The sequence below is a fragment of the Equus quagga genome, chromosome 13, assembly GCF_021613505.1.
Source record: "Equus quagga isolate Etosha38 chromosome 13, UCLA_HA_Equagga_1.0, whole genome shotgun sequence".
NCBI classification, from domain to species: domain Eukaryota; kingdom Metazoa; phylum Chordata; class Mammalia; order Perissodactyla; family Equidae; genus Equus; species Equus quagga.
Window position 1 is genome coordinate 53,420,630 of NC_060279.1, and position 20,594 is coordinate 53,441,223.

Here is a 20,594-nt window from a genome sequence, read left to right on the forward strand (position 1 = left end):
TCCCTCCCAAAGGGAGAGCCCCTGCCTCCCTTTACGAGACAAAGAGCTGGAGCAGTAGCACCGCGCCCTGGCTGCCCACAGCCACAGGGCTGCTCTGTGCAGGAAGGGGAAGAGCAGGAGGGACCGCAAATAAGAGAGGAGGAAAGGACAGCGCAGCACCTTCGGACTAGAAGCAGCTTGCAGAGTTAGAAGCCACAACTATAACACGTATCAAACAGAGGGGGAGCCTCGGCGAGGCACCGAGGAGAGTCAGGATGTGCAATTTCAGGATTCCAGGAGCTGCTGAATTCTATCAGCTCGCCCACAGACCTACCAGTACTTCTGACTTCTGGCCATGATGAAATAAGGGCTGTTTCTCTAAGGTTTAGTCTTAAATGGGATTGGAAGAAAGGAGGAGGAGAAGGAATGGCCAAGAGTAAGAGAAAACTTCACAGTGAATGATGATGCTAAGTGACACCCCCCAGAGATGTAGTTTATAGTCTTTACTTAGTCACACAACATGAAGAAGTCGTTAGGTCCAGGGGAGCGGGCCATTTCATTACCGGGTCAGTCCTCTGTCCCACATGCTCCACAACGCAGTACAAAGCACGTGTTCGTCTAAAATGAATGTCTAAACAATACCTGTCTAATAACTGCCCTTGCTTCTTTGTGCTGTTGGGAAAGGAAAAAAAGAAAACGACAAGAAAGTAATATACCGCAAACCTTTGCAAGCCAGCTGGCGCCTGCCTTCCCAGGGTGTTTTCAGCGGCATTTCTGCCGAACCTGACCTCCGCCCCACCACAGCGCTGAGGAAAGAGGTGGAGGGACAGGTTTGGGCATCTGCACTGGACCGGAAAGAGAAATCAAACACAGGTCGGGCCTCTAGTAAACTCTGGCACATCTTTAGATGAGGTTAAAAATGTCTCAGTGTGCACAGGAAGCAGGCAAAGGCGTTTTCGGAGGGAGGTGTGCCCGCGGCAGAAGGCACGTCCATCTACCCTTGGGCAGGAGCTCGCGGTGGAAACGACACAGAGCTAGGGGGCCTCAAGGAAGGTGTTGGTTCGGAAGATGGAGGAGACGATCTTGCCGGTGGCGTTGATGGTGCCCTCGCTGTCGGAGCTGGACTCAGAGTCACTGCTCCCCGAGTAGGCGCCCAGGCCCGGGAGGATGCCGATGCAGACGGCGGCGGACGGGCAGTGGATGGACGGAGCGCTCAGGGACGCGCTGCCAAGAGACACGCAGGGCAGGGCTTCTGCAAAACAGAGGAAAGACTGTTACTTCACCACCTCTTTCCAGTGTTGCCGGGGTCCTTTCCACAAGCCAGGCCCCGTGCTGAGGGCGTTACCCACAAAAGCCCTCCAACAACCCTAGTCGTCCACACCACGGCGCCCGCATCTGACGGCTGTGTTCCTTTCACAATTGAGAAAACTGAAGGACAGCTGGAGCACATTTCAAAACCAGGCAGAACGTCACCAAGTAGCTGGGGTGGTTTTTGCCCCAGGAAACCCACAGCTACTATGCCACCTCAGTGGGTTCAGATTCCAGGAACAGACCTAGCACTGCTCATCAAACCACACTGTGGCAGCATCCCCTATAAAACAGAGGAAGACTGGAACAGATGTTAGCTCAGTGACAATCTTCCTCAAGCAAAAAGAGGAAGACTGGCAACAGATGTTAGCTCAGGGCCAATCTTCCTCACCAAAAAAAAAGTGTAGAAAACAATAAACTCAATCTGAATCAAAAGATAATGTACTAAAATGATACCAGACCTCACTGACGAGTAAGAGGTGGAGTTCAAACCTCACTATCTCAGGCTGAGAAGCATATTACCTTCCAGGGTTTTGCCTTAACAAATCCCTAACACAGACCTCAACTAAATGTGAAAAGGATACATGGCCCCAAGTACATGAAATCAGGAGTAAGTAAAAAATACCACGGAGAAGCAAAAAGAGCTATCAACCAGCCAGTACACAGAGTGCAAGAGCTCAGCATATCTGCTTGTCTTACAGAAAGTCCTACTAAGGAAAAAGAAGCCACCGAAGATAAGCAACGTTAAAACACGGAGATGGGGAAAAGTGAAATGAGAGCTGACAGTGGCTGCTGAGATGGCGATAACAAGGCTACAAGAAAGGAGGAAAATATTTGCAACAAATACCACAAAAGCCCATTTCTGCACCATACAACGAGTTCTTCCAAAACCAACAACGGAACAGAAAAGTGGACAGAAGGCACTAACGGTTCACAGAAGAAGAAACAGATGGATTTTAAACAGAGGAGAATAAACACTATATAAGGAGGCAAGGTATGGCGAACAGGCATCTTCATACGCTGCTCAGGGAGCAAAGGGCAATTTGGCAACGTCCTTCAAACTGAAATGACGGTCATGGGAACATTCAATGCAGCACTGCTGACAGCAGCAAAAGACTAGAGACAACCCAAATGGCCACTAACAGCGACCAGTTAAGGAACGGACTACTGCTCAGCCAGTACAAAGCGTCAAGCACTCTGTGTACTGGGCTCCAAGACTCTGTGCTAAATCAAAGTCATGATTTGTGTGTATGTGCCATACTTTGTGGGGAGAAAAATAAACACGCCCATGTATATACGTGACAATGTCTGAAAATACATAAAAACTGGTGACAGCGGCTGCTCTGGGGAGAGGACCTGAGCGGGCGGGGAACAGGAGAGACTTAACTTCTCACTCTACACTCTCTTGTCTCTTTTGAATTTTCTATGAAATGCACATACTATCTTTTTAGACAATTCTTTAAAAAGACAAATGTAAAAATTCAAAGAGCATCCTGGGCTGCTTAAATTAGGGAGGAACACTTCCACATCTCTCTGTGAGCCAAGGGCATCCCTGAACTCCAGCCAGGAAAGCTGCTGAAGCCTGGGCAGTCCTCATGATGAGAGGGATGGCTTGTCTCTATTCTCCTCTAACCCTAGGTCTGCTGAGGGCCAGGCCCCTTCTTCACCATTCAATGCCCTTGGCACAGAGCATAGGGCCTGGCACAGAGCAGGTCGGCATTCACAATGTGCGAGAATGTGAGAAAATGTGTTAAAGGCATTTTACAGCTTCATTGTAAATGGCTAAATTTTTTGAGGTGGGATTGAAAATTTGGGACATAACATCAAACTGTCTACCATTTGTTATGTGAACATTCACTGTACTATTACTTTCACATAACAAAGATACTTCCAGTACAGTTATGCGCCACATAATGACGTTTCCATCGACAATGAACGGTATATATGATGGTGGTCCCATAAGATTAGCACCACATGGCCTGGGGGCGTAGTAGGTTATACCGTCTAGGTTTGTGTAAGTACATTTTATGACATTCGCACATGACAAAATCGCCTGACGCATTTCTCATAACGTATCCTCGTTAAGTAAGGCATAATGGTACTGTTAGAAAAATTTGGTTGTTTAAAAAACACCTGATATTTTATAAGGGTATGAATCAGTTACTCAGCAAAGTAATTCATGTGAAGCTGCTCAGTGAGATACATCGTTTTACTAAGTATTCCAAGGGTGAAGTATTTTAGAGTCTATCTTAGAAAAGAAGGATCAAGTTCAGAGTCCCTACAGAGGATTAGAGCTGGCCTAAGGGAAGGCTGGAAGCCAGCCACGGAAACGCAACCAAGCAACCTGGACTAGAGCGCCATCAGCAGAGCTGAAGCCAAAAGACCCAATCTCTCAATTACCTAGGAAGTTTCAAGAAAGAAAAGAGACTGCAACTCTGACAAATTTCATTCCAAAAGCAGTTAACTGTCCAAAGAGAACAAAGCGGTGCCCTCTGATCTCACCCATTTGGTGAAGTTTCCTGCCAACTTCTGCATTTGCAGGACCACATTGTCATACCAAAATAATACTGAAAATTGCTATGAGAGACTGTTCTTGGGATTTAGACAGATGCGTGACTTGAGAGTAGATGGGGACACTTGTGCACTTACTGGCTCTGCCCAGAGCTTATGTCCACAGCCGCCAGTGGGGGAAGCCTGAATCTCCATTAGGGTCAAAGAGCTAACTTCTGGGGGACTAACAGGGCTAATCCTTCTACTGTCAAGGAAAAGACTCTGAAGCAAGCTTCAGGGTATATTCCTCTTGCAGGGTCTTAGCTCCTAGTAAAAAAGGGTATTTCTTTTTCTTTTGCTGAGTAAGATTAGCCCTGAGCTAACATACTAATCATTTTTTTTTTTTTTTTTTTGCTTGAGGAAGATTAGTCCTGAGCTAACACCTGTGCCAATCTTCCTCCACATTATATGGGGGTTGCCGCCACAGCATGACTGGCGAGTGGAGTAGGTCCACGCCCAGCATCTGAACCCACAAATCCAGGCCGCCGAGGCAGAATACACCAAACTTGAACCACTATACTATGGGGCTGAAAAAGAGGATATTTCTTGCCCAGCTTCTGCTCTAAGAATGGAGGGGTAGGAAGAAGGGATTTAGGAGCACAAAAAAGATGGATCTGAAACCTAAGCATCTGCCTGAGATAGTTTAAAGGAGCCACACCAGTTCTCCTTCCCCTTGATCGATGCAAATAGTTCTTACCAGTGAATAAGCACCAGAGACAGGACTATGAGTTAACTAGTTGAAAGATATTTAAGATTTCTATGAAGTTTTATTTATGTGCGTGTGTGTGTGTATAAACACACACAGTATAACTTATCGTATTTAAGCAGCCACAGTTTAGCAAGTTTCCTATATATTAAAAAGATATCAGTGAAATGCAACTCCTACATTGCCGATGGGAATATAAACTGGGATAACTTCTTTGCAGGGCAATTTGGTAACGTTTATCGAAATTACAAATGTATATCCTCTCTGACCCAATAATTCTACTTCTAAGCATTTAACCTGATGTATTTGTGAACGTGAAAAATGATGCATGAAACATCAGGATAGAGAAAGAATGGAAACAATCTAAATGTTCATCAATAGAAAATGAGACAAATATACTATGCTACAGCCACACAATGGAATGCTACACTTCCTTAAAAAAGAATGCAGTAGCTGTTTATGTTCGGATATGAACAATTCCCAAGGTATAATGACAAGCAAATTAAGCAATGAACAAAAGAGTATCTTAATTAAAGTAATAATAATGATAATAGGGAGCACAAAACCAACATATGAAGTATTCTTGCCAAAAATCAACTTGATCAAGCTCTGGACGTAATTACCATTTTACAGGAAACACAGGATATAAAGGAACACCATGGGAATGCAATCAGCAAACCCAGAGTGTGGAAAACTCCACAAGACGAAGATCCAGTTTTTTGTACAAAAAAAATACAAAAGAAACAAATACAAATTGAAAAAGGAGGAAGAACCTAAAGGTTAAATGAGACTTAAAAGACATGCTAGCCTATTAAGATGCCATAAGATGGCAATATTTCTACTGACCTACAGACTCAGGCAATCCCTAGTGAAATCCCAGCTGCCTTTTTCATAGAAATTGACAAGTTGATCCCAAAATTCATATGGAAATGCAAGGGACCTTGAAAAGCCAAAATGATCTTGAAAAAGAACAAAGTTGGAGGACTCACACTTCACAATTTCAAAACTTACTACAAAGCTATAGTGATCAAGACTGTGTGGTAATGGCTTAAGGACAGACACATAGATCAATGGAAGAGAAAAGAGAGTCCAGAAATAAACCCACACATGTTGGTCAACTGATTTTCAATAAAAGTGCCAGTGGGGAAAAAACAGTTTTCTCAACAAAGGGTGCTGGGCCAATTGGATATCCACACAGAACGAAACTGGATCCCTACCTCACACCATATACAAAAACTAACTCAAAATGGATCAAAGACTGAAACGTAAGAGCTAAAACTATAAAACTCTTAGAAGAAAACATAGGTGTAAATCTTCATGACTGTGGATTAGGGAACGGTTTCTTAGATACGACACCTAAAGCACAAGTAACCAAAGAAAAAATAAATAAATTAGATGTCATCAAAATTTAAAACCTTTGTGCTCCAAAGGACACTATCAAGAAAGTGAAAATACAACCTACAGAAAGGGAGAAAATATCTGTAAAGCATAGCTGACAAGTGTCTAGTATCCAGAATATATAAAGAACTCTTACAATTCAACAATAAAAAGATATATAACTCAATTTAAAAATGGGCTCAGAATTTGAGTAAATATTTCTCTAAAGAAGATATACAAATGGCCAATAAGTACACGATGCCAAAATCATCAGTCATTAGAGAAATGCAAACCAAAAGAACAATGAAATATCACTTCACATCCCCAAGGATGGATATAATAAAAAAAGACAGTAACACTGTTGACAAGGATGTGAAGAAACTGGAACCCTCATATACTGCTGGTAGAATATAAAAACACTACAACTGCACTGGACAACAATTTGGCAGTTCCTCAAAAAGTTGAACATAGAGTTACCATATGACCCAGCAATTCCATTCCTAGGTGTATATCCAAAAGTACTGAAAACATTTGTTCACACAAAAATTTGTACGTGAATGTTCATACAGCATAATTTATAATACCCAAAAAGTGTAAACAACTCCAACGTCCATCAACTGATGAATGGACAAACAAAATGTGCCATATCATACCATGATTCCATTATTCAGCTGTAAAAACTACTGGCACATGCTACAACATGGATGAACGTGGAAAACATTATGTTAAGTGAAAAGAAGCCAGGAGTAAAAGGTCACGTATTGCATGATTTCATTTACATGAAACATCCAGAAAAGGTAAATCCATAGAAACAGAAAGTAGATTAGTAGTTACCAGTAGCTGGGGAGTGGGAAGAATGGGGATTTACTGCTAATGGGCATCGAGTTTCTTTTTGTGGTAATAAAAAGGTTTTGGAATTAGATAGTGGTGATGACTAAATATTGTTGTGAACATATTAAAAACCACTGAATTGAGGGGCTGGCCCAGTGGCCCGGTGGTTAAGTTCCCACGTTCTGCTTCGGCAGCCTGGGGTTTGCCAATTCGAATCCCAGGTGTGGACCTACCCACTGCTTGTCAAGCCATGCTGTGGCACGTGTCCCACATAAAGTAGAGGAAGATGTGCACAGATGTTAGCTCAGGGCCAATCTTCCTCAGCAAAAAGAGGGCTCAGGGCTAATCTTCCTCAAAAAAAAAAAAAAAAAAAAACCCACTGAATTGTGTCCTTTAAAAGGGTAAATTTTACAGTACGTGAATTATAATTCGATAATTTTTTTTAAAGCCATATAAGCCAAATACAATGTCTGATCCTTGCTTGGATTTTGATTTGTAAAAAATCAACTGTCAAGAAAAAGAATTATGGGAAAATGAACACTAATTTGATATTTGATAATACTTAGGAAATATTGTAAAATTTTAGGTGTGATAATGATAGTAAAATTATGTTAAAACAAACAAGAACTCTATTTTTTAGGGATACATACAGAATAATTATGGATGAAATAACTTGATGTCTGGGATTTGTCTCAACATACTACAGTTGGGGAGGTATAAATGAAGTAATATTGGATATGTGTTAAAGCTGTTGAAGCTACATGATGGGGTTCATTATACTACTACCTCAACGTTTGAATATGTTTTAAGTTATCTATAATAAAACATTTAAAATACATATATTTGTAATTGTTTATACATGCTCAGATAGCTCTGGACGGATACATAGGAAATGTCTAACACTGTTTCCCTCTGAGAAGGACTGGACAGAAGAGGATACAGGGGTAGGGGAGACTCTTCACTGAATGTCCTTTTTAAAAGTAGATTCTAGAGCAAAATGTATCAGCAACAGCTGACCATTACTGGTACTCAGTAATACATATTAAAAAATAACCATTAGATACCTATTTTAAAATATCCACTATTTTTTTGAGAAAGAAATGAACATAAGCCCTGTCTTACAGATGGCCCACTGAGTGTAGCTCAGAGTGTCATCCCACAGGGAGCAGGGCAGAAGTGAGAACACTCTTGAATTTCTCATTCCCGATCCAGCCCCCAGGATACACTCACCTTCACTTACAATTGGTGCCACTGAATACAGCGCTAGATGTGATTACATATAAGCAACCACCAAAGAAAGCATACGCCTGGAAGCTGTATTAAGCCTCTAGGCTCAGTCCAACCCAACCATCAGCAGCAGCCAGGCCTCCTACCCCTCACTGGCAGCCAGCCAGGCGAAAGAAAGAAACTTGACATTTGGGGGAGACAGAAAAACCCTTTGTGAACAGAGGTGATACGCCCAGGGTTTGGCTTTGTAAGCACTCGTAGGAGAGCACAACTGTCATTTATCAGTTCCACCAGGTGCTAACATATTAGTTTGTAGGGCAGCTGACATCCTCTTGGGTATAAACCCTGCCTGGTATAAAATAGTTTGGCAAATTAAGTTTGGGTAGGCTTGCTTAGAGATAAAGGCTGGCATACATTCATAGATGCAACGCATTGCAGCCCTTTACTGTGGTTCATGTGTATTATGAGTACAGAATGAATTGAAGGATATCACCTACCTTGATTCTTGTCATCTGGGTCCGGATCCGATTTCAGTCTTTTCACACTGTTGCCACTCTCTGAGCTGTAACAAAAAAAAAAATGGTGATTTGAGCTACATCCAGTCTTGGGGATCAAAGATTTGGGAATCAGAAGCTCCAATTTCCAGTGACATGGGTCTTAGGCAGCCTCAAGGAGCTGGGATGATCTGAAATGAAAAGTCTCCATTTCAGGATCTTAATCTCCTTCCAGTTACATTACTAGTTATAAAGACAACGTCAACTCCTGACCAATTCAAGGGGTAAAGCATGATACGTTCAGGCATCACCTCAGCTTCAGATTCTTTGTTGTCCTTATTCATCTTGGTTAGAACCACAGATGGATTTCAAGAATATCTGGTCATGTTCAGCAATGACAAAAATTTAGTTATTAAAGATTGAAGGAAATATCTTTAGTGGCATGCTAGAAATTCTGAAAGTTACCCAAAAGACTTTCACTAAAAGAATATCTAAAGAATGTACTTCAGTGAGGAAGGAAATGATCCCAGAAGGAAAAGGATGGTGAAAAAGAAACTGGAAAATACAAGTATAAATCTAAACAAATATTGTTTGCATAAAAAAAAAAATCTAATTTGTGAGGTTAAACATGACCATACTAAAGTGGACAGTAGCAGCATGTAAGAAAGGAAGAGGGCGATAGCTAAAAGTTCTAAGGTCCATGTATAATTTTGCAGGGAAGTAAGAGACCTATTTATTTTAGCTTTTGCTAGGTATGCCTGGTAAATTGCAAGGTTAGCCCCCAAAAGAATAGAAATAGAATACCTAAATCTAAACCAGTAGAAAGAAAAAAATAAACAAAAGATTTTAAAATCTTAATTTTTTTAAAAACAAGAATACAAGGAAAAAACATTTTTTAAAATTAAAAAGACAAATCACATTAAGATAGTAGAAACTATATAAAAAATCCTAATAAAGCCAAACCTACCAGTAAAAAGAGACTAACAGACTAAATTTTAAATCAGCGAGGGGCTGGCCCTGTGGCCAAGCGGTTAAGTTCACATGCTCAGCTGCAGTGGCCCAGGGTTTCACCGGTTCGAATCCTGGGTGTGGACATGGCTCCGCTCATCAGGCCACAGTGAGGCGGCATCCTATGTGCCACAACTAGAAGGACCCACAACTACAATATACAACTATGTACTGAGGGCATTTGGGGAGAAGAAGCAGAAAGGAAAAAAAAAGAGAGAGAGAAGAAAGAAGACTGGCAACAGTTGTTAGCTCAGGTGCCAATCTTTAAAAAATAAAAAAGAAAATAAAAAAATCAGCTATTTATGAGACACACCTAAAAACTTAAGCAAAACCAAACCAAACAAATTAAGACCCACAAAGACTGAAAGTAAAAGAATGGAAAAAGAGTTAGCAAGGCAAAGACTAACCCAAAGAAAGATAGGACATCTATATTAACATTAGGAAAACAGACTTAAAGACCAACAGCATTACAAGGGATAAAGGAGGTTACTTCATAATGAAACAAAGTTTAATTCACTGTGAAGAAATAACAATTCTGAACACATAAGCTCCTAATTGAAGAGCTTAAAAAAATATATTTTAATAAGATATATATAGCAGAATTCTGAAGAAAAATCAAGAAATCATTCCTATAGTGGGAGATTTCAACATTCCTCTCAAGTACTGGCAGAGCAAGCAGACAATATGTAAAGACACAGATTTAAAACAACATAATTAGCAAGTTTGCTTTGTTGTACTTACACAGAATCCAAAACAAAAAATTACAAATTACACAGATTCTCCTCAAGCTCACTTGAACACACACAAAAATTAACCTCAGGAATAAGTCACAAAGCAAATCTAAAGCAATTTCAAAAGAATCAGTATATATAAACCACAATGCTATTAAGGTAGAAAAGATAAATATGATATTTCATAACTCTCTAACACATCATTTATTATAAGGTGTTAAAATGTGGAAACAAAAAGTTCATCTTAGAATCAATGAAATAAAGTTACCTCAATATGTCTAGAAATTTTTAAAAATGTTTCTAATTTATGAGACAAAGAAGAAATCATAATGAATATTTAAAAATACTTGGAAATACTAAACTGTATACAATGAAAGCTGAAGAAAATTCATAGCTTTAGATGCCTGTAACTGAAAAAAAGGGCTGAAAATTAATTAGCTAGCTCCCTGACAGTTGTTTACAACAGAAATAACAAAAGAATAAACCTGCCACAACTGGAAAGACCCATAACTAAAATATATAACTATGTACTGGGGGGATTTGGGGAGAAAAGAGCAGGGGAAAAAAAAAAAAGAATAAACTTGAAGAAAGCAAAGAATATTTCAACGAAAAGAGGTATGAGACATTAAAGAGCAGTAACTAATGAAATACAAAAAATAGAGAGAAGTAAATTCAAAAGAATCTTTGAAAAGACTAATAAAACAGAGACTACCTCTCATGAAACTAGTCAAAAGAAGAATAAACGAACCAATCATCAATATTTGGGATGAAAAAGGGGACAACTACAGATAGAGCAGCAATCAGAAAAATAAAGAACATTAACAACTTTAGTGAATGCATTTGAAACAAAACAAAACGGGCAAATTCCCAGAAAATATAACTAAATAAAACTGACTCAAGAAGATATGGAGAAATTTAAATAGTCTTGTATCACAAATAAAAAAAAGAGGGACCAAAACGATTTTACAGAGGAGTTCCACCAAACGTTCACAGAACAGGACACCATCATCTCATACAAACTCCTCGAGGGAACACAAAAGGAGGGACCACTCCCTAAATCATTCTGTGAAGCTAGTTTTAGTCTTCACACTAAAATCAGATAAAGCAGGAAAAAAAATACAGGACGGTCTCACTCAAGAACATAGATGCAACAACCTATACAAAATACTAGTAGAGCAAATCCGGCAAAGTTAATAATGATAATACATCACTGCCAGCCCAGGTTTCTCACAGGAATGCAACATTAGGAAAATTTATGAATTTAATTTTTCACCCTAACAGAGCAAAGAAGAAAAATTGATTTTATCAATTCAAAAGCAGGAAAAAAACTGACAAAATTTTATAGTGCATGGCTATAAAAAACCTCTTAGCAAACTAAGATCAGAACTTCCTTAACCTGCTGAAGGATATCTGAAAAAACAAAAGTGATAAATACTGTTCTTAATGGGGAAAAAGTTATAAACATTCTGCTTAGAGATAAAACAAGGATGCGTACAGTAACTGTTTTTATCTAACATTTTACTGGTGGTCCTAGCCAGTGCAATAAGACAAGAAAAAGGAATTAAAAGGTATAAAGAAGAGAATAAGACTGCCATTATTCACAGATGGTAACTCTCTACATAAAAATTTCAAAAGAATCCACTGACAAATTGTTAACATTAATAAAAGTTACTAAACAGTTCTAGTAACGTTAATAAGAGCTGGGTGGCTGCACGTAAATACTACAAAATCAACTGCACGTTTACATACCAGCCACAAAAAAAATATAAAATACTTAGGAATAAATCTAACAAAATATGTCCACAACTTTTTTTTTTTTTGAGGAAGATTAGCCCTGAGCTAACATCTGTGCCCATCCTCCTCTACTTTATATGTGGGACGCCTACCACAGCATGGCTGCCAAGCGGTGCCATGTCCACACCCGGGATCCAAACCGGCGAACCCCGGGCCACTGAGAAGCGGAGCGTGTGAACTTAACTGCTGTGCCACTGGGCCGGGCCCTGTCCACAACCGTTTTGAAAAAGAAAACTTTAAGATTTTATTAAACGACATTAAAGGAAACAAACGTAGATATATGCCATGGACAAAGACTCAAATCCATAAAGATCTGTTCTCTATAAATTTGTCAAGCAATTTCACAACGTTCCAATAAAAATCTCAATAGGGATTTTTAAAGAACTTTAACTAGATCTGAAATTGATGTGGAAGAACAAAGTAGTCAGGAACAGACGAGACATCCTTGAGAAGAACGTAAGGGGACTTGCCCTCCCAGACAGCAAGATCTATTGTAAAGCTACAGTAATTACACAGGGTGGAACTGGCCCAACAGACCCAAGGGACAGGAAAAAAGAACCCCCAGACAAACCCACACGTGTGGAGACTTGTTATAAGACAGAGGTCACACTGAAGATCACTGCGGAAAGGCAGTGCACCTAGTAAATGATGCTAGAAAATTGGCTTTTCATTTGAAGGAAAAAACTGAAATGAGACCCTACCTCCTACCCTTCATAAAAATCGATTCCTGATATATTAAAGACTAACATGTGAAAGACAAAGCTCTAAAATTTTTAGAAGAAAACTATCTTACGAGCTCAGGGTAGGAAGGATTTCTTGAACAAAACATAAAATGCTCTAACTATCAAAGAAAATATTGATGTATCTGACCACCTTAAAATTGTCCACCTTCAAAAGGTACAAACTTCCAGTTATAAAATCAATAAGTCCTGGGGATGTGATGTACAGCATGGTGACTACAGCAACAATACTGTACTCTTTATTTGAAAGTTGCCAAGAGAGTAGCTCTTAGAAGTTCTCATCACAAGAAGAACACATTTGTAACCATGTGTGGTGATGGATGTTGACTAGACTTACCGTGGTGATCATTTCACATACATGTAAATATCAACTCATTATGTTGTATACTTGAAACTAATGTAATGTTATATGTCAATTATATCTCAATTTAAAAAAACTGACCACCTTAAAATAAATTAATAAAAGTAAAAAGCTATGAACTGAGAAAAAAATATCAGGACTATATTAGAAAAAAAAAAAACCTATGAATCAATAAGGAAAATATAAATAACCCAGCAGAAAAATGAGAAACTAAATGAAAAGACCTCTCACATTAATAGGACACATGAATGGCAAATCAACATATGAAATATGTCAACTACAGTCATTAACAGGGAAATGCAAACTGAGACCACCGGGAGGTATTATTTTATAAAGCCACTGTATCACTGTTTATCTGTGCTGCCCAGTACGGCAGCAACTAGCCACATACGGCTATTGAGCACTTGAAATGTGACTAGTGTGGCTAAAGAACTGGATTTAAATAGTGTTAATTAATTTAAATTTAGATAGCCACAGGCGGCCAATGGTTATGGTACTGGATGGCACAACCCGAGAAACATATGCATATATGTAACAAAACATACGTCTTAGACCTATCAGCACTATTCATCATAGTTCAAATACTCATCCCCAGGAGAATGACAAATTTTGGAATCTCATATAATGCATATTACACAGCAGTGAAAATGAACGAATTACAGCTGTGCATATATGCACACACACACAAAATGGTTCCAATTACTGAAACAATTTGAGTGAAAAAACAAATTCACAGCAGGCTGTACATATAATGAAATCATTGTCATAAAGTTCAAAAACAAGTGAGTTATTATATTGTTTAGAGATACCTATATAGGTAGCCAAAAAAAACTCCAAATTACTAAAAGTAAATAAAGGTAAAAGTACGATAAGCCAGACTGGAGAAAGTGCTGTGTGAGGATGGCAAGGCAGGGAGATGGAATGGGAGGAGCACAGAGCGAGACTCAATATTGCTGATGATCTTCTAGGTCTTAAGTTGGGTGGTGGGTCCACAGTGCTTGTTCAGTGAAACGGACCCAGGTCCAAACCCTGAAAGACACTGGGCCAGGCATGAAAGCTGCTGTGAAGACTTGAAAGGAATAATTCGTGGGGCTTTTCAGCCTCCTGCTGCTCCTCCCTTTTGCTGCTCTACCACGCTGACATTTTTACACGGAGGCACTGTTCCTAGGAGCATCTGCAGCAGAGGGATGGTGTGCGAAACCACAGACTGCATCAACACACTCCCTTCAAAACGCATGGCTGGCTGCTGACATACTATACTGATTATCCTAATGGACTGCACTTAAACGTAACGCCGTCTGGCCCGTGGTCTGGTCGGGCAAATTGAAATGACCAGGTTTTAATCACTCTGGTGCCATTTCAGGATTTGGAAAGGGAGGAGCAAACCAAACAAAGAACTTATCAAAACCTCTCAGCAGGGCTGCCACCCCACATCAATCAAGCAGAGTGCCAGCAGCAGGTCGGTAACCCTGTCACGGCCGCCGTGTTCTTCCAGGCCGCAAAGACTCTGCAGCAGCTGTTCCCCCTGCCTGGGCTGTTCCCCTGTCTCCTGTCTGCCTGTCAAAGCCCTGGTCGCCCTACCTAATCAGCCTCTCCTTTACAATGACTTCCCTCACTTGCCTAGCGTGAGCACACATACTCCTGTGTTTCCTCGTCCCTGCTCTCATTACACCCTAGGCAAATCCTGTCATAGAACCTGCTACCTCATTTACCTAGCAACACGGACGCTCAAACATTGAACTCCACCTCTCCTATTACTTTGTGACCTTGGACAGAGGTTCTCAACCTCCCAAATTCTTGGTCTCCTCGTCTGATGATAACTTATACTTCACAGACTTGTTGAGAGGAATCAACGAGCTCGTGCATGCAGAGCATTAACACCATGCCTGGAACACGGCAGGTGCCCAGGGAGGAGGAGCTATTGTATGTCGAATGAACAATCAGAGACAAGGGTGGACGGCTACACAGAAGACAGCAAACTGGGAAGGGGAGAGAGGAAAGGCTAGCAAGGGAAGCTCCCCGAGACTCCTGCTTAGCCCGTTTTGCTCTGGCTACATTACAGGCGGCTCTTCAGAGGACGCGGTCAGAGGGGGATTTCAGGCTGAGCGCTGGCTGACCTCTTATGCTTCACAGCTCCTGCCAACAGCTTAGCCTGAGAGAACTTGTTCCTGGTTTCCATGGGTTTCACAGCCACTTTCTTCTCCACTTCCTTCTTGTTTTCTGAAGAAATTCCAACCTTGTTGAGATTACTGTGAGTTACAGGTTAAGGGTCAAACTAAGCAAAAAGAGCTATGGCAGGACAACAGTAAACCAAGAGAAGGAAGACAAAGAGAATCTACCAGCACTTCAGCTCTGCCACGTAAGGTTTAGCCTACTTAATTAAAAAATGCCCTCCCCTCTTTATTCTGCCAGTTGAGTCAGCTGATTTAAAGAGAAATGAAGGTGACCACAAAGAAAGATGGCAAATTAAGCTCAAAATAATACAGAGAAGCAAACTTTTTCTCTGATTCTCAATGAAAATCTGAGTACAGCCAGAAAACCTGCCTCCAACAAACACATGGTCAGTATCATGCTTGCTGGGAAAAACCAAGATCTTAAGGAATATAAATACAATAGAAGAAAATGTGGCTTCCCTGAAAATATAAAAATGTTCGTTTTTAGGGAGCCGGCCCCATGGGCAAGTGATTAAGTTCGCGTGCTCCGCTTTGGTGGCCGAGTTTTGCCAGTTGGGATCCTGGGTGCAGACATTACCACTCATCAAGCCATGCTGAGGCAGTAACCCACATGCCCACAGCTAGAAGGACCCATAACTAAAAAAATACACAACTACGTACCAGGGCGCTTTGGGAGAAAAAGGAAAAATAAAAATAATCGGAAAAAAAGTTCATTTTTTCCCCCTTAAGTTAAAATCAAATTTTTGCAGAATGCCCTATGACTATCAACAGCATTCAGTCTTAGACATCACAGAAACTAACCCTACTCTTGTTGCTACAAGACAACCTCACAATCACCCTAAGGCTCATTAAAAAACAACGTCCCTCCCCTGTCCCAAACCTACTGAATGAGGACCTCCAGAGCCCAGGACCCTGTTTCCCACACTCTCTCAAGGTGATTTTAGTGAGAAACCCCTGTGCGTAGACAACACAGGAACCAAAAAGCTGTTTTAAAAGCGTAACCAGTTCACTCATCACAGCCCTTTCTCACGCTTGACGTCCATCTCTGGCTCCTGAGGTTTGTCACTTTCTTTGGTTCTCTCCACCAGTCTCCTCCCCTCCTTCCCTTTCATTCTCTCTCTCACAACCTACTAGGCAACAGACAAGTATTCAGACATGGTACAATTCCTTATTTAAGATACAGCAGTGCCTTTCTGGAACAATAGTGACATCTAGCGCCCAGGAAATCTAAGAAGCATGTAACTACAGCCCAAGGAGGCGGGGGTACATGGTCTAAGCTATTTATTCATGTTTCTCTGAACAATGGACAAAACTGCGTACCAGAAATAAGGAAATTCTAATCCTGACCACTCTTCAGGCAGTAACGTGATTCTTATGGGCACCAATTACCTTAAACATTCACAATATTCAATGGACACTATGCACAATGCTCAGTACTATTCTGAGTTTCCAATTTAATGTTTGTAAGGCCATGATGGGAAACAGATAATGTTAATACTAAATGTTCCTTTTTTAGAATAAAAATGAAAGAAACAGATTTCATCTTTCTCGTACAGAAGGCCAAAAACAATGAGCATGCTGTGACTTTTATCTGCAACTCCATCATTAAGGGATAAAAACTCTCAAAGAAAATTCCTAATAGTAAATATTGAAAAATAAAACAAAAATGGAAAAAATTAACACAACAAAAGCACACACGTATTTTTAACACCAGGACACAGGCAAAACCAACATTTAACTTTTTATTCTTTTAAAGTGAGGAAAAGCCCCCAACCTTTTCTTCTTGAGGGTGGGGGTGGTAATATTATTATTTTTGATCCATATCCAAAGCATAAGCAATTTTTCCCCTAAGTCCCTCTCCCCCTAAAATGCTTTAAATATACAAACATACATCAAAAATCTCAAGGCATTCATTAAATGAGGGATTTTTAAAAATCAGTTTTTTGTTTTCTCCCATCTTTTTTTTTTTGAGGAAGATTAGCCCTGAGCTAACATCTGCCAATCCTCCTCGTTTTTGCTGAGGACCAGTGGCCCTGAGCTAACACCGTGTCCATCTTCCTCTACTTTCCATGTGGGATGTCTGCCACAGGGTGGCTTGAGAAGCAATGCATAGGTCCGTGGCCAGGATCCCAACCGGCGAATGCCAGGCCACGAAAGCAGAATGTGCAAACTTAACCACTGCGCTACTGGCCTGGCCCCCAAAATCAGTAGTTTTTAATACACATAATATTGCTAAATACTGGTTTAACGTGAATAAAACAAGAGTTCTGTTGTTTATTATGGCCCAAACCACAGCTTATTTGTATCCATAAGTATCACAATGGAAAATGTATCGCATTATAACAATCAAGCAAAGCCAAGAACCAGCTCCTGATTTGGAGCTTCAATAAACAAACGTCTAACCCCTCCATCCCCCTCTCCAGTCTCTGGCCTCACGCATGCTCGGGTTAGCGCGTCAGCGGGGAGGAAGAAGGCTTGCTTTTCTTCAGTTTTTCTAGACAGTCAGAACTTTCCAAGTTTCCAATGAGCCTCTTCAAAGTTACACTGTACTGTTCCCAGGCCAGAAAGCTTCCCTTGCCTCAGCGCTGCCCTGTCCGTTCTCCCCTTTGAACTGCAAACCAAGTGCGTGCCCCACGCACACCAAACCAACACTACGCTCCAGAAGGCTGCTCTCGGAGACACTCTGTCTCATTTGCGAGCCTGCCAAATTAAGCACACGGAACAAGACGAAATTCAAGTGAGAAGTGTAATTAACGTATTTCCTTAAAGGAAAAACCCTGGTGCCTGAAACAACGCAATACATCCATCTGCCCATCTCTGCAAACACCATGCCTAATACTGTGCTGGGGTCAGCAGGGAAGGGAGCAGGGGAGGGGAGCTTCAGAATCCTGTGGTTGGGAGTGAGGTGTCACTTTCTATCAACTCCTCTCCTAATGTTGCAGCAGAAAGGCACTAGGAGAACGGGGACTGGAAGCCAGGTCTTCTGCTACCAGTTGAGAGCAGGTTTTGTGATACCATGCTCCATCTTACCTTATTCACCATCAGTCACCTTGATTTAAACCACGTCCCTGGAAATCTATCCACACTTTCCCCACATGACTCTTCAATGGAACCTACTGCATACTCCCTGCAAAAAATACCAACTAGTACATACATGCAGAGTCGTACCATCAATCTTAGAGGTGAAGCCTGTTCAATCACACTAGTGAGGTTATTCAACATATAAGCTTATCATATTTAAACAAGCCTTCTCATAAGAGGAAAAAGGCTGGAGTAGCTTTATTAACCTCTCCTATGAGTCACTCATTAATTTATTCACATATATACTGAGAACCCACTACATGCCCAGCACTGGGGAAATCAGTGATGGCGACATCCTTGTTCTTATGGAGCTTACTTTACATTCCAGCAGCAAAGAGGCAAACAAACCAGTAAGCTAATAAATTAAGATTTTCAAGTAGTGACAAGATCTATAGAAAAATGACACCATAGACTGTGATGGAGATGGGTGCCAATTTTAGATGGGGTGCTTACGAAAAGTCTCTACAAAGAAGGGAGATGTGAGGGCCGGCCCCATAGCCAAGTGGTTAAGTTTGTGTGCTCTGCTTCGCTGGCCCAGGGTTTCACCAGTTTGGATCCTGGGCGGGGACATGGCACCGCTCATCAAGCCATGCTGAGGCGGCGCCCCACATGCCACAACCAGAAGGATCCTCAACTAAAAAATATACAACTATGTACCAGGGGGCTTTGGGGAGAAACAGGAAAAATAAAATCTTTAAAAAAAAAAATAAAAGAAGGGAGATGTGAACTGAGACCCAAGTGCCATGAAATGCCAGCCTTGTCAAATCTGAGGGCAGAGCATTCCAGGCCGAGTACACAGCAAATACAAAGGCCTTGAGACGGAGTCACAAAGCCTGGTGAGACGGGAAGGTGAAGAAGGCCAGGAGGCTGCAGGACAATGAACATGAGGAAGAATGAATTCAAGATGTAACAGGGAGGTTGGGTGGCTTAAATCATGCAGAGCCTTGCAGGGCCTGGCAAAGAACGTCGACTGCAGCCTAAACGCAATAGAAAGCCACTAGTGTTTCCAACAGGAACGTGACATGATCCCATGTGTGTTTTCAAAAGCTCCCTTTGACTGTCGTCTGGAGAAGGGACTGTGGGGGACGAGGGCAGAAGCAGAGGCTAATTAGATAATCCCAGTAATCCGGAGAAAAGTCTATGACTACTGCAGTGGCAGCAGAGATGGCAAGAATCGGGCGGACTTGGAGCACATTTTGGAGGTAGTTTTTGGCCCAGGCACCTGGGGTATAGGAGTACCAGTTAGGAAGACTGGGAGGCCAGAAAAAGAAGAGATGGGGGGGGGGGGGCGCGGGCAGTGTGATGAGGGTGGGGATAGCGAGGCATGGAATTGAGAATTCTGCTTCAGCCAAGTTACAGCTGGGATGCCTATTAAGAAGGTCAAACGGATGCCAAAAAGGCAATACTGAGCCGAAGCAAAGTCATCTTTGTTGCCTTCTCTGTCCCTCTGGGGCCAGACCAAGCAGTACCTGTGGGAAAGGTCTTACTAAGGACAGAGGAGAGCTGCTAAACATTTCCTTTTAAAACTCAGAAGCCAGTTTCTCCCCTGGATGAAGTTCACTGCATCACCCATCTGTCTCAGAGTCTAATCCTAGAAGGCGAGGATACCCCGGTACTGACTATTAGCATTTAGGCCTTTAGTTAATCCTAAAGGATCTGGACCTTTGATTGCAACAGACTCCTGCACACAGAACAACCACAAACAACTGCCAGTTACTCAGTCACAGGGACGTCAGCGTCGAAAGGGACCTCAGAGATCACCAGGGAGAAGACCCTCATTGTATTTATGAAGAAACTAAACTCCGTAGATGTTGATGAGAGAACTGACACCTTCCAGACTGCTCTCCAAGTACAAAGGATATTCTGTATTCCTTCAGTTCCTTCAGTTCTTCTTCTCTTCGTTGCTTTTCTATTAGTTCCTGCTGCCGAGAAACCTCGTCAAGGAAGTTGGTCTCATCTTCGTCTAAGCCTCTTACCATGTTCTCTGAGGAAATAATTAAACGAGCAACACTTAGCAGGCTAAAGGGAAAATATAGTCAAATAAGATTTTTCCTTTTCCTTTTCTGAATAAACAACAGATCCTTTAGGGGCTTAGAAGAAAGTAAACACCATGGCTTTTGGAGAGAGAACATGGCATAAAATCAAGGCATTTCTCCCATTACTAGATATTAGCACAGAATTAAAATGGGTATCTTGAGCTCTAAACAAAAATGTTCAGTGTGGTTTAGAAGGC

At 41.2% G+C, this 20,594-nt stretch overlaps 1 protein-coding gene across 10 annotated transcripts in view; it reads right to left on the reverse strand.

Moving 5' to 3' along the window:
* Positions 1-479: 479 nt before the first annotated feature.
* PSME3IP1 (proteasome activator subunit 3 interacting protein 1) overlaps positions 480-20,594 on the reverse strand; it is a 30,546-nt gene continuing 10,431 nt past the window's right edge. For all 10 annotated transcript variants that reach the window (XM_046683229.1, XM_046683225.1, XM_046683222.1 and 7 more), the window contains 4 exons: positions 20,224-20,345; positions 15,224-15,357; positions 8,476-8,540; positions 480-1,231 (listed from right to left, as the gene is read on the reverse strand). In XM_046683229.1, the coding sequence (XP_046539185.1) occupies positions 1,014-1,231; positions 8,476-8,540; positions 15,224-15,357; positions 20,224-20,345 (539 nt within the window). In that variant the 3' untranslated portion in view covers positions 480-1,013. The remainder of the gene's footprint in view (positions 1,232-8,475; positions 8,541-15,223; positions 15,358-20,223; positions 20,346-20,594) is intronic.